General features: G+C 36.4%; 1 protein-coding gene across 2 annotated transcripts in view; it reads right to left on the reverse strand.

The window, feature by feature from the left end:
* The window catches only part of WIF1 (WNT inhibitory factor 1), a 71684-nt gene that overhangs the window by 20951 nt on the left and 37342 nt on the right, over positions 1-13391 (reverse strand). For both annotated transcript variants that reach the window (XM_011976559.1, XM_011976558.1), the window contains exon 3: positions 6527-6635. In XM_011976559.1, the coding sequence (XP_011831949.1) occupies positions 6527-6635 (109 nt within the window). The remainder of the gene's footprint in view (positions 1-6526; positions 6636-13391) is intronic.

The raw sequence follows: 13391 nt of genomic DNA on the forward strand, positions 1-13391 counted from the left end.
TGCCACATCCACTAATAGGCCCTCCCCCTGTGGCCCTGCCACCCCAATCTTGGTTCGAGCCATGACTACACCACTGTACTCCAGCATGGGTGATAGACCAAGATCCACCTCAAAAAAAAAAAAAAAAAAAAAAAAAGGAAAGAAAGAACAGTGTGTGGTTTGCTAACATAACCTTTAAGTCAATTAAAGTAAGGACATGTTCACAGAGTTCCCAGGCCTGTGGTGATGCTAGAAGATACGGCTTTCCACTATTGCAGGGAACAAAAATGAGGTTGCAAAAGCTAATGAAAGTTTTAAAATAGAAAAACTGCAAGCAATTTTGACAGATAACTAAAGATGCAGTATCTTCATTTTCTTAGTAAACTAAAAGAAATGATATCCCTAAAAATTATTTTACTAAAGTTATATTCAATTACTGTTATAACTGATATGAAATATTTTCCTTCTTACATTTTTTAAAGACCTAGTATACTCTAGGCTTACAATTTTTGCTAATTTTATTTGTGCATAATAATTCCAGCCCTCAAATTCAGCTTCAAGTTAAAAATGAACACATTAAAAATCCCATCAGCCCAGGTAGATAAGTTTTACCTGCACATTTCTACCTCTTTGGAAATAGAAGGCATGTAAGCACAGTTATGATCTGAACCCTACGGCAGAATGATTTGTAAAGAACTAGGAAATAAAGTTTAGAAATTAGGAGGTGCCTAGCTTATAATTTCAATGAATTACTATTTTTTTCACTGAGGATATCTTGTGCCAGACAATTAACTTTTAATGTAAAAGAATAAATTACAGAAAGGTGTGATAAACCAAACCATTACACTTGCCCACTCTTCAATTTTAAAATACAAAGTAAAAATTTTATTTCTTCTTGTGCAAACCCATTTGTCTTCCTTTCTGTTTATATAAACTTTACCTATAAGACCATTTAGGTAATAATATTTATAATTGAACACCTTTTTAAAGTTTTCAAAGAATTTTGCTTTAAAAAACCAAAATCTGACTGTAGTTAGCTGCATCTCCAGTAATTGCCTTTTGTCAACCCTGTGCTCTGCCCAAACTATTTCTCTCAGTTCCCCAAATGTGTGGTGCGCGTCCAGAATTTCCTGACTGCACACCCAGGTGCTTGGAATGTTCTTGTGTTTTCTGTCCTACTGTCCTCCCACTCAACTTTCAAGGCCAAAATTAAATAGTACTTGCTTTCTTTAGCCTTTCCTAACACCCCTTGCCTGTATAATTACATTTATATATTTTACAAACACCTATATATATTATTTCATTGTGGTGTAATGATTTAATTACAGTTTGCATTCTTTGCTAAGGATGAGAATTCTCAAAAACAAGAACTATATCTTGTTATTGTAATCTCGGCATCTAGCATATTATCTGTCACAAACTAGGTACCAACAGATGTGATATATGTTATGGTAGACACAACCATATATCTCATGTGCACAGGCACACACTTGCACTTCCACACATGCACATACCTGCACAAATACACAGAAACAGAAATTCACCATATACGGTGGGAGTTGTAGAGAATAAAATACTAGCAACAGCACTCAGAAAAACAGATGCACAGAGAAAAAGAGACATCAAAGGCAGAAAAAGCAGAGACTCTTTGCTTCCAAGGAATAACAGGAATGTGAAAGTCATGTACTTTTGCAACAATAGGCATATGAGTAAAGAGCCACTGTTCCCAAATGCTAGATGAAGTTAGGCTGGTTGTGAATTCCAGTGCAGAATAGGTTGTATAATCTAAACGAGGTGAATTAAAACAACTCAGAAAAACTAAAGCAGATTGAATATAACTCACAGCATTGAAGTACAGACTGATATGCCATTGATTGCACATCAACTAACTCTTCCACAGAAGAAAGCAGCAAATTTGTTCTGATTGCATACTGCTCCCACATACAGATGGGCATGGTGCTCAGATAGCCTCAGCCTCCAGTCAGTTGAGTCCCTGTCCTTACAACAAGGCAAGAGATGAGAAAGGCAGGCAAGAGCCCATCCTCCACACCATATGATCATGAACCGCTACATCACTAGAAATATACAACGTAAATATTCATCAGTCCTTCAAGCTGCCCTGCCAGCCATTCATTCTCTTACCAAATACTTAGCACAAACTCTGGGCTTCACATTCTGCTAAGAACTGGGGTCACCTATAAGAAGATGGTCTCTCCAGCATGGGCATCTATTTAATACAGTGTAGACATTGGATTCCTAAAAGTCCTAGTTGAGAAACACCACTGCTCTGTTGGTTTCATGGTCAGACAAAGAGAGTGTTCAAAGAGGCAAAGTCTTGGCTTCATGAAACTGTTTTTTGTTATACAACTCAGTAATTTTACTGAACCACCCTGCAGTTTGTATTTCCTGTTTTTGTTCTCTTCTGATGCCAGAAGGCAGGCACTTCATAACTGTTAAAGATCAAGAGTTTTCTTTTTTCATGTAGTGTTTAGGCATATAGGAGTCTGTGGGATAAAAGAACAGTTTAGCAGCTTGGGGGTATAAAATAGCCCTGTAGAATAATGAATGCTACCTGGATGCTTAAGAGCAAAGACACACTGATTTGGTTACTTTTTAATAATGCAAGGTACCTTCACTTCTCCTACTGGAGGGACTGAGCTAATGAGGCTAATGAGTAACTGCCCTGCAATGGTCTAAGGTTCCCATAAACTTCTTGCACCTGCATTTCTACAAACAAATCCTACATCTGCTTCTAAAAGACTGTGTGTGTAAGGGGGTGGTGGGGTGAGGGAGTTGTATATGCAGAGGATGTGTGTGTGTGTGTGCAAGTCCGTGTGCACACAGGGACACATGTGTACATATCTCCTGGTTCCCAAAGAAGGCTTGTTGTTTTTAGTTTCAGGTTGACCAAAGTGTTACCCACTTTTCCCTCTACATTTATTATTTATAAAGAACCCAAAGTATTAGAAAATTATGTTCTATCTAAACATGATCTATTAAAATATCCTCACATCATATGTTCAAAATCTTATGTGTCAATTTCCTAAGAAGTAGAATTTCAGTAAGATTTTTTTTTTTTTTAACTAGACACAAAAAGTGAAAAAAGCACTTAGGATACAAACATTAAATTAGAAATTCAAAGACGCAAGATTTACCAGAAGCTGAGCAGGTAGGTGTAACTGGTAATTAATGTATTTTTAATGGGCCATGATGAGCTTATATTCCTTTATTAATCAGAAAAAATATATAAAATAGAAATTGAGAGATGTTATGTACTTATTTTATTCTGACTGCTTCTAAAACAAAACAAAAGAGCAAGAAGAATTTTATAGAAAATTATCTTTAGCCAGGTGCTGGCTCATGCCTGTAATCCCAACACTTTGGGAGGCCAAGGCAGGCAGATCACTTGAGGTCAGGAGTTCGAGACAGACCCTGGCAACATGGTGAAACCCAGTCTCTACTAAAAATACAAAAATCAGCCAGGCATGGTGGCATGTTCCTGTAATCCCAGCTACTCAGGAGGCTGAGGCAGAAGAGTCACTTGAACTCAGGAGGTGGAGGTTGCGGTGAGCTGAGACCCACACCACTGCACTCAAGCCTGGGTGACAGAGGGGCACTCTGTCTCAAAAAAAAAAAAAAAGAAAATTATTTTCGACTAAAAAGGAACGCCACGTGACATGACATGAGATTGAGTGATGACCGTATTACAAGAATTTGGTGGCTGGAGTGCCTTTGTTTTCTCCACAAAGTAATAAAGCCCTACCAATGCCATCTGAGTGGAATCAGCGTATCCAGATCTCTGGAATAGATAATCATGTCCTTGGGGCTACACATCTCAGGTGAATAAATCTTCACCCAGAACCCAAACACATCTAGGTCAGAAACAGATCCTCTAGGGGGGCTGTTGGTCACACCTGCAGCACTGTGATGATCAAAGAGAAACTGAAGTTATACTCCTCCTGTCTACACCCATGATGGCACTTAGATTGGGAAATTAGAGAAACTCTGTTTATTTAGTCTCCCACTCTTATGGCAGTGGAATGCAACAAGGAAGATCCACTGGAAGTGGCAGATAACTGTAATCTGAAAATGCCCTTTGTAAAAGTACCTGATCTTCTGATTACTTCAGAGACTTAAATTAGTTCCGAAGGGGATTTGTATTAGTCATCTGACAAAATTTATTTTCATGTTCCTCTAGAAGAATAAGACTAAATTTTTTTTAAAAAGAGAGAGTATGCCATTGATGATTTTAAAACACTATAAACTACAACTATCACAATAGTAAAATAAAGAGTAATCTCTAAACATACCCTATGTGTAGAAAAACTTAACGTGAAGTAAACAGTATATCTTGAATCAATTCAACTTCTCATGTCAGAAAAGTTAATGACTCAAAAATAATTCAGTTTAGAGCCTTATTTCATAATCCAAAAATAAATTTTTATAAAATGCTAGATGCATATGTAAGTTATCACTTAACTGCTTTCTGAAATAGGAATTAGTACCAAAACATACATGCAGTGCAAAAAATTGCAAGGGAAAAGATAGGTTTGACCACATAGGATTTTAAAGCCTCTGCATATTCTCCTCCAAAATAACATAAAATATAAATGTTAAAGTGAAAAATATGCAATAAGTGGTAAATATACCTAATATACAACAAGCTTTGCAGATCAGTAGGAAGAACACTATTATCTCAATATAAAAATGAGCATGGTACACATTTTTCATGCTTTAATAGATACAAGAAAATTTTTTTTTCCTTAATAGGAATAAAAAATACCAAAAGAAGACTGTGATAAATGACTTTTTACTTTTTCTTTCTTTTATCTTTTTTGAGACTGACTTTTTTTTTTTTTTTTTTGCTGCTCTGTTGCCTGGGCTGGAGTGCCTTGGTACGATCATATCTCACTCCCCAGCTCAAACAACCCTCCTGCCTCAGCCTCTTGAGTGTCTGGGACTATGGGCATGTGCCATCATACCTGGCTAATTTTTAAAATTTTTTGTAGAGACAGAGTCTCACTATGTTGCCCAGGCTGGTCTTGAATTCCTGGGCACAAGCAAGCCTCCTCCCTCAGCCCCCGAAAGTGTTGGAATTATAGGTGTGAGTCACCACACCCGGCCCGACTTTTTACTTTATTAGCCACTGAAGTAGTTAATGTGATCAATAACCTATGTTGATGAGATTTCAGTAAGCCAAGCATTCTCCCTATTGCTTAACCAAGGTAAAAACGGGTATGATAACCTTTATGGAAAGTAATTTGGCATTTTGGCAATTTGTTTTAAGAATCTTTAAAAAGCTCATAGTTCCTATCCTTTGACACAATAATTCAACTTTTAGGAATCAATTTTAACAAAATAATGAGATAAGCACCAGGATTTTGGTATGCACATTAACCCAACAATTACTGTCTGAATACCTGCTCTGTGCTGGGCCCTGGGGTGGAGCCACAGTGAACAAAAATTAGGGCTCCTATGTGCATGGAAGTTACCATCCATTAGTTTAAAAAAATTGTGATATTTCTATATTCAAACTCTAAAAACAATGTCATTAACAAGTAATAAGGGAATGGGTATACAAATTATGGTATATCCATAAAATAGAATATTGTAAGATCATTAAAAACAACTTTTGAAAAAATCCATAATGACATAGGAAATGGTTATGTTAAAAGGTTAAAAGCAAAAACAAAAAATCATGATGCAAAACCAAATATGTATTACCGCAAGTATGTAAAAATTCAGAGAAAAAAGATTAGAAGGAAATACATTAGGATGTTAACACAAGGTGACTTGTGATCTCTACATATTTCTAAAAGTCAGAAATTCTGGGCTCTAGTCTCAACTCTACTGCTTATTACTATCCTAATATTTGACTTTGGGCAAGCCAGTCAAATCTCCTAAGTCTTAATTTTTTAATTTAGAAAATGGAGCTGCAATTCTGGATTTGACTCACTGCTAGTATTCAAATTAGATAGCGCAAGAGTGGGTCTCCTGTAAGCTGAAAAGTTTGAAACAAATATCACATACTATTATTTTCTTAGCAAAGAAGGATGATTAGACTAGAAATGTTGAACCCCTTTCTCCCATTTTTCCACGTCTCCTCTCTCCTTCAAATTCTAATTGAATACAATGCTAACTTTTGGGGAATTTTCTTGACTTACCCTATCTGCCCTCCAATCACTTACTTTGTATCTTTGCCACATTTTTGTGTATCTCATTAATCCATACATTGGCCAAATATATCTCACTAGATGTGTTTATTTCTTCTTTTTTTTTTCCTTTAAAAATGTCTTGAATCATTTATGAACTTAGTGTGGGCTGGGCTGGGGCTATTCTGAATTTTTAGAAAATTATATAACCATAATTTCTTCACTCCCATCTTAATCCTTTGCCCACAGAATAACAACTGAACTGTCCTAAAATCAACAGATCTCTTTAGGAAAACATCTCATAACCTCTCTGATGGTAGGACATTTGCATCTTAAATATTCTCATCATCATTACATTTTAAGTGTAAACCTTGCTTCAGGCAAAGACCACCCACCTGATGCCTTGTGAGGCACTGTTCCCAGCAGAGGGACATTGACGGTTGGATCTGCCATGATACCTTTATCCAGGGAGCGCAAGGACAGGAATTCATAGAAGTATTCTGCCTACAGAAAAAGGCACTGACAGTTAGTAACATGGAAACCACAGAGAGGGAGAAGGCACCACTGAATTCATTGTCCATCTGATGGGGCAGAGATAATTTTCATTACAGGAACTCTGGAGCACACGGCATCCAAGATACTGGGTAGGCACAACGCACCCTTCTGTGTTAGACTCTGGAGAGAAGTGATCTTTAAAAACATTAAAAATAGTCACAATAGTCAGTCTGTTTTTTGGGGTTTTTGTTTGTTTGTTTGTTTTTTGAGACAGAGTCTTGCTCTGTTGCCCAGGCTGGAGTGCAGTGGTGCAGTCTCAGCTCACTGCAGCCTCTGCCTCCCAGGTTCAAGCGAGTCTCCTGCCTCAGCCTCCTGAGTAGCTGGGATTACAGGCATACGCCACCACGCCCGGCTAATTTTTGTATTTTTAGTAGAGATTGGGTTTCACCATGTTGCCAGGGTCTGTCTCGAACTCCTGACCTCAAGTGATCTGCCTGCCTTGGCCTCCCAAAGTGCTGGGATTACAGGTGTTAGCTACTATGTCCGCCCAGTAAACTTTTAACTTAAATGGTATTAATTGCTGTCTTTATAAAAGAATGAGAAAACAAATTCTCTTAGGGAAATAAGTGATGTCAAACCAGTTATTGACTAAAATCCATCTCAGCTATTTTAGCCATTCTTTAATACTCCTAATTCTAAGTTCTAAAGTGAGTCTTTTGATCAGAATTTGGAGAGTTGTAATGAAGTCCCAAATTTCATGATCTTGCTGTTAACATTTATTTTTTACTCTCATTCCCTTTGAAAGATTTGTATTTAATGTCTCAATTTATTATGGAGAGAAAAGCCAAAAAATCCAAAAACCACCATCACAATAAGATAACAAGCCATAAACCTTTACATTGTAAACATGTTCATTTACCCACTAAGTCTAGTTGAGAAAATGATTCCTGCTACTCAAATGGCCATGAATATTGAAAGGAATGATGCATAATCTCACTATAGAGCTTTAATGCTTAATGGATTCCCAACTGGATTATTAAAAGGGTTTGTGAAGGCCAGGCTTGGCAGCTCACGCCTATAATCCCAGCACTTTGGGAGGCTGAGGCAGGTGGATCACTTGAGGTCAAGAGTTCGAGATCAGCCTGGCCAACATGGTGAAACCCCATCTCTACTAAAAATACAAAAATTAGCTGGGCGTGGTGGTGGGTGCCTGTAGTTCCAGCTACTTGGGAGGCTGAGGCAGGAGACTTGCTTGAACCCAGAAGGTGGAGGCTGCAGTGGGCCAAGATAGCACCACTGCACTCCAACCTGGGCAACAGAGCAAGACTCTGTCTCAAAAAAAAAAAAAAAAAAAAAGTGAAAGAGAGGCATCACTAGAGATGCTATAGACATTTAAGCAAGAAAACATATTGCTGTCAATGTTACACCAATAAATTCAATGACTTTGATAAAATGAACTCCTTGAGAAACACAAATGAACAAATCTGACAAGAAATAGAAAGTTTGAATAGCCTTATGTCTGTTAAGGAAATTATATTCAAAATTGTAAACCCCTCCAACAAGAAAAATTCCAGGGTCAAATGGCTTCCCTGGTAAATTCTCACAAACATTAAGGAAGAAATAATGCCAACATTACACAAATTTATAAGCATTAGAGATTGTTATTATTATTATCAATATTGTTTTCATAAGTCTCCTCCCTCAGTTATCAGCTTCCAGCTTGAACCTGGGAGGCAGAGGTTGTCACGAGCTGAGAACATGCCACTGCACTCCAGCCTGGGTGACAGAGTAAGATTCTGTCTCAAAAAAAAAGGGGGGCGGGTTGTGATGGTAACAATATGTTCTTGCTTGGAAATAAAGAACAATCAATAAATAGCACCAATGCTAACATGAGAGTTAGGTAAGTTGAATGGTTCTGCAGTTACTTGTAGAGACATCCAGAATTACATTAATTTAATGTAATGAATTTAATTAATTAATTAATTTTTTGCATTCTATCCATTCAGTTCCACACCCAGGACTACATTAATGTAATTAATTAAATATATTAATTAATTTTTGCATTCTATCCATTAATTAAAGAAATTACATTAACATGAACCAGAAGGAGGTTAAAAAAGAATATGACCCTATAAGCAATATAAAATTTACTTTACAACATGAAGATATTAAGAGATACATGGTAGACATTCAAACAATTTGCTCTTTTAAATCACAGTATCACATGCAGCAGGCATTAAGGACTTCATATGAGGATAATAATGCCAAGGGGTAGTCTCAGATCCTGTGGGAACTTGCCTATACTTGAAGTGAATTGAAAAATACTTCCTGGTTTCACTAGGCCGAAAGGAGCACCTTCATGGACCAAATTCCCACTGCATCCCCTCCTGTGAGTTGTGGTCAAGGTTCCAGAACACCACTGTGAACAGTTCCCTAGGTGGGTAACAACATTATGTAAATTAATTTATAAAATTGATTCACTAGGATGGCCCTCAGAATAAAGGGTCATAAGGCAGAAAATTCTTCCCCTGTTTAAGGGAAGGCAGAGGTTTATAAGAAGTCTGATGAAAGGAGTGTTGTCACGAAAGGTGATTCAATCTGGAATGAATTCCTTTGAAAGAGAGAACAGTATGCCTCTCCCTGCAGGAAAAACCAATGACTATTAAAAGTGGATTCGTTTTCATGAATCCAGGTGTTTTAAATGACTTCTACCACCTGCACTTCCCTCTACACTTTACTTGATAATAAGTATCATTTAACACATTGTTCTAAAATGTATTTTATTTGGCACTATGAAAGGATTAGTGATAGATGCCTTTATAATGAATAACATTTGAATTATTTATATTACTAAGTACAGTAACAACAATCACACAATAAACATGGGTGTAACGCACACCATGTGCCAAAACATTCTAAACACTTTATTAACAGTACATATAATGTTGGAAAAGAACTGAATGGATAGAATGCAAAAACTTTGAAATGAAAAGGTCAAATACTATATAAGTTATCATTTACTACCCCATAATTATATCTTTGAGCTTTGTCACATTATAAATTAAATAAACCTTCCTATGTGTGATATATTTTAAAATTACATTTGTAAAACTATACTTTTAATAAATATAATTTAACTAAAAATAAACTTTTAATAGAAACTAGACACCCAGATTAAAACAATGATTGTGTAGAATTGATGGTGATTTTTTTCCTTTTCTCTCTTTTTCAGATTTTCTATATGTGAATTTATATCTTTTAGTGAAATAAGTGCATTTATTTTAAAAAACAGCATTAATCATGTACCCTCCTTTCAGTTATGTGGCTGATGATTCTTTTTCCATAATTCTCTGATCATAGATAAAATATTCTTCTTGAACATCTATTTAACATGGCTGTGTTTATACAACAATTTTATTTAAATCTCTTGCACGTCTCCTTGAAAGTGTGCTTCAAGGAAACAGCAATTCGCATAAAATAGCTTCTGAATGTCTCCTTCTTTCAAAAAATGTTGATGATGTTCAAAGAATATGGAACTGAAAAAATTTCATTCGGAGGCCAGAAACATAACTCTACAGAACCTTCAGGTATGGCCACAGAAGGTAGGCTGAGAAGCTTGGAATCTGTTATACGTAGCATCAGAGAGTTGATAATGAGCAGTGGCACGACTGCTCCACATGATGCAGCTAGGCTTAATAGATTTCCCTGGACACCCAATACTCTGATCTAATCAATAACAAACTTTACACAAAGGTGTCCCTTTTATTTCTTTGAGAATCAGTAAACATTTGTCTTATTCTAATAAGACTATCATAAGGCAGGAACTGGTTTCTTTCCTGGATCTTATCAGCAAAAGGCAGTTACTAGAGTAAATCGTTTTCTTTCTTGCTGATGATGATAACTAACGGTGCATGAATCTGTGAAACATGTAATTTCCTGGATACTTGGTACATTTCTTAAAAAAGATTTTGTCTGTGGTTTTCATTGCCTCTTTAAAAATTCTAACTTTACACTGGAAAGTTTTAAGATCAAAAAAAGAAAAGAAAAAAGAAAAATTTGAACTTGAAAACCATTTAGAAATTAACCTTTTATCTCTGATGTTGACACGAACTTCTTTCAAAGTTTTACTTTGCCATTGTAAAGAAATCTGAAACCATCAATACTGTAAAAATATTTCTACAAATATAGTATTATGAACTACACAGTAAATATATCCTTCATTTAACCTAAGGGCTTAAATTAAAAGCCACAATAAATGGCTGATGAACAATATATTTATGCCGTACTCTAACTTCTAGACAGGACTTTCTGTTTCTACTTTATTTATAATATAAATATTCTTAGACCCAAATCTCTGCATTGGAAAAACTTGAGAGCAAATAAAATCCAAATTCTATGCCAAAGAGAACAGAGAACTAGCTTTAAAGTTCGGGAACAATTTCCACAAATTGTAGATTTATTATTTAGATAAAAGGAACTCAGAGCGTGAACAGTAATAGAGAATTGGTATATTGGAAAGTCTAAAACCTCTATTAGGAAAAAATACATTTTGTTCTATTAAATGACACTACAGTAAACTCAGGTAAAGGCAAACAGAGTGATTATCTGGGAAACACATGAAAAGGTTGCTTTGTATTCAAACAAAGAATGGGTCTATTCAGGAGAATAATTCACTGGCCTGGTTTGCCATGCAGTAAATTTTCTTTTCATGGAGAAGCATAAAAGACATCCAAATATTATCAAGAGAGGAGTGCTGGAGGTCATTTAACTTGCTTCCAATTGACTTGGCTGAATATTAGGATTGTTCCTTCCAGATGAGATGAAGACATCATTTAAACAGCAAAATGGGACAACTCATAAGGCCTTTGCTCTGGCACTTCTTTTGGGGTAGACATAGAGAAAGGAAGCAGAGAATTGCATTAACCATTGCAAGGAATGAAGAGAATCCAATATTTCTCTTCTACCTTTGAAGTTCTATGTTTATGGCATGTACTTAATCTAATAAGCACAATAATTGTAGGAGCCTCTGAGTTAAGAATCAAAGATCTTTCATAAAACATAGGTCTTCAAACCTCTTTTAACCCATATATCATGATGCTGGCCTAAGTGCTCATGGAAGAACATTAAAACAATGAAGTTATCATCTTTGTTCTAAAGAAGGCTTCAGGCATTTATAGATACAAAACACACAGAAGCCATAAGGTTTGAAAATTTTCAAATAATTTTTGTTGAATATTTATTATACTGCAGTTACTTTATTTAATTATCACAACAGCCTATTATTATTATAGCATACAAGGGAATTCAGATTAGCAGATTCACTGGGTATGAGAGGTACTAAAGAGATACAAAATAGATCCTACACTGTATGTGAAGGGCCAGAAAAAATCTAAAATCAGCATGGAAGGAAAACAGTTCAATGTTAAAGACCCAAACAAAACGAATAAGCATGCCCAATGATTAAAATAATCTGAACATCTAGAGCAAAAATTGCCAGATCTCACATTCTTCCTCAGAATTATTCTTGTTACCTCTGCAAAATTTCATCCTTCAAACTCAAAGTTCACTATCCTTGGACTCTGTGACACTCTTCTGATTCTCAAACCACTTCTTGATTTTCCTGCGTTTCCTCATTGACTCTCCTCTCAGCTCATAAGCATATACAATCACTAAGACTCTTTTTATATTGTTATGAAACTCAGGTATTTTCATAGATTGAACCATTTCCCTATAGACAGTGATGCTCAACATGAACCATTCACATCCTTCTTCCAAAGCGCAGGCTCTTCTTGCCATCTGCCTCGTGCCCATGCTCACGTTCTTGGAGTCTGGTTCATTATCTTCCAAAATCAGCTTCCCCACTTGATTTCTCTTTTCTTTTTCCTTTTCCCTTTTCCCTTTCCTCTTTTCCCTTTCCCCTTTTGCTTCTCCTCTCCTCTCCTTTCCTTTCCTTTTCTTTTTTTTTTTGCATCTCACTCACTCTGTTGCCCAGGCTGGGATGCAGTAGCACAATCATGGCTCACTGTAGCCTCAACCTCCTGGGCTCAAGCCATCCTCCTACCTCACCCTTCCAAGTAGCTGGGATTACAGGCATGAGTCACTGTGCCCAGCCCCACTTGATTTCTTTCTAGCTGCCAACAGTCTTGTTATTGTTTCAATTAACAGATACTGAATCTCAGGGTTATTGCTGTTTCTTACCTCTATCTCATGTCCCCACAGAAATACACCAAAATCTTATCTTTTCTTCTTTTATATCTTATGATTCTGTACCTTCCTTTCATCCCCACCACTTCCACCTGAATCCAGCATTTATTTCCTCATATTGGCATTATTATAACATTCTTTGAAATATTCTTTTTGCCTTTCTATTTAAAAGTGGCCAATACATCAAATTAAACCACCACTTTTGCCATGTTGCAATCCTTTCCTGTCCCTGCTTATGGCTGGGATAAGGCCTTCAGCCTGTTACGTGTCTCCACAGCCTGGTTCCTTTGTCTTTTTATCTCTCACTACTCCCCAACAGGGATCATCTTCTGGAGCTCACTGGCCTGAAGTGATACCATAGCCATGCCTATATTCCAGTGATTTAACCTCTACTGACCTTCAACAGGACTTAAACCAGCTTGGCCCTTAAACATCTACCACTACGCATTATTATTAAACTTTTCATATGTTTATATCTTGTATTCTCATCTAAATGTTGGATTCCTTGTGGCTAAGAATGGGACTACATATTTTTTCCAATGGTCTACTGGAGACTCACTC

This window comes from Mandrillus leucophaeus, unplaced genomic scaffold (assembly GCF_000951045.1).
Source record: "Mandrillus leucophaeus isolate KB7577 unplaced genomic scaffold, Mleu.le_1.0 Scaffold169, whole genome shotgun sequence".
NCBI lineage: Eukaryota > Metazoa > Chordata > Mammalia > Primates > Cercopithecidae > Mandrillus > Mandrillus leucophaeus.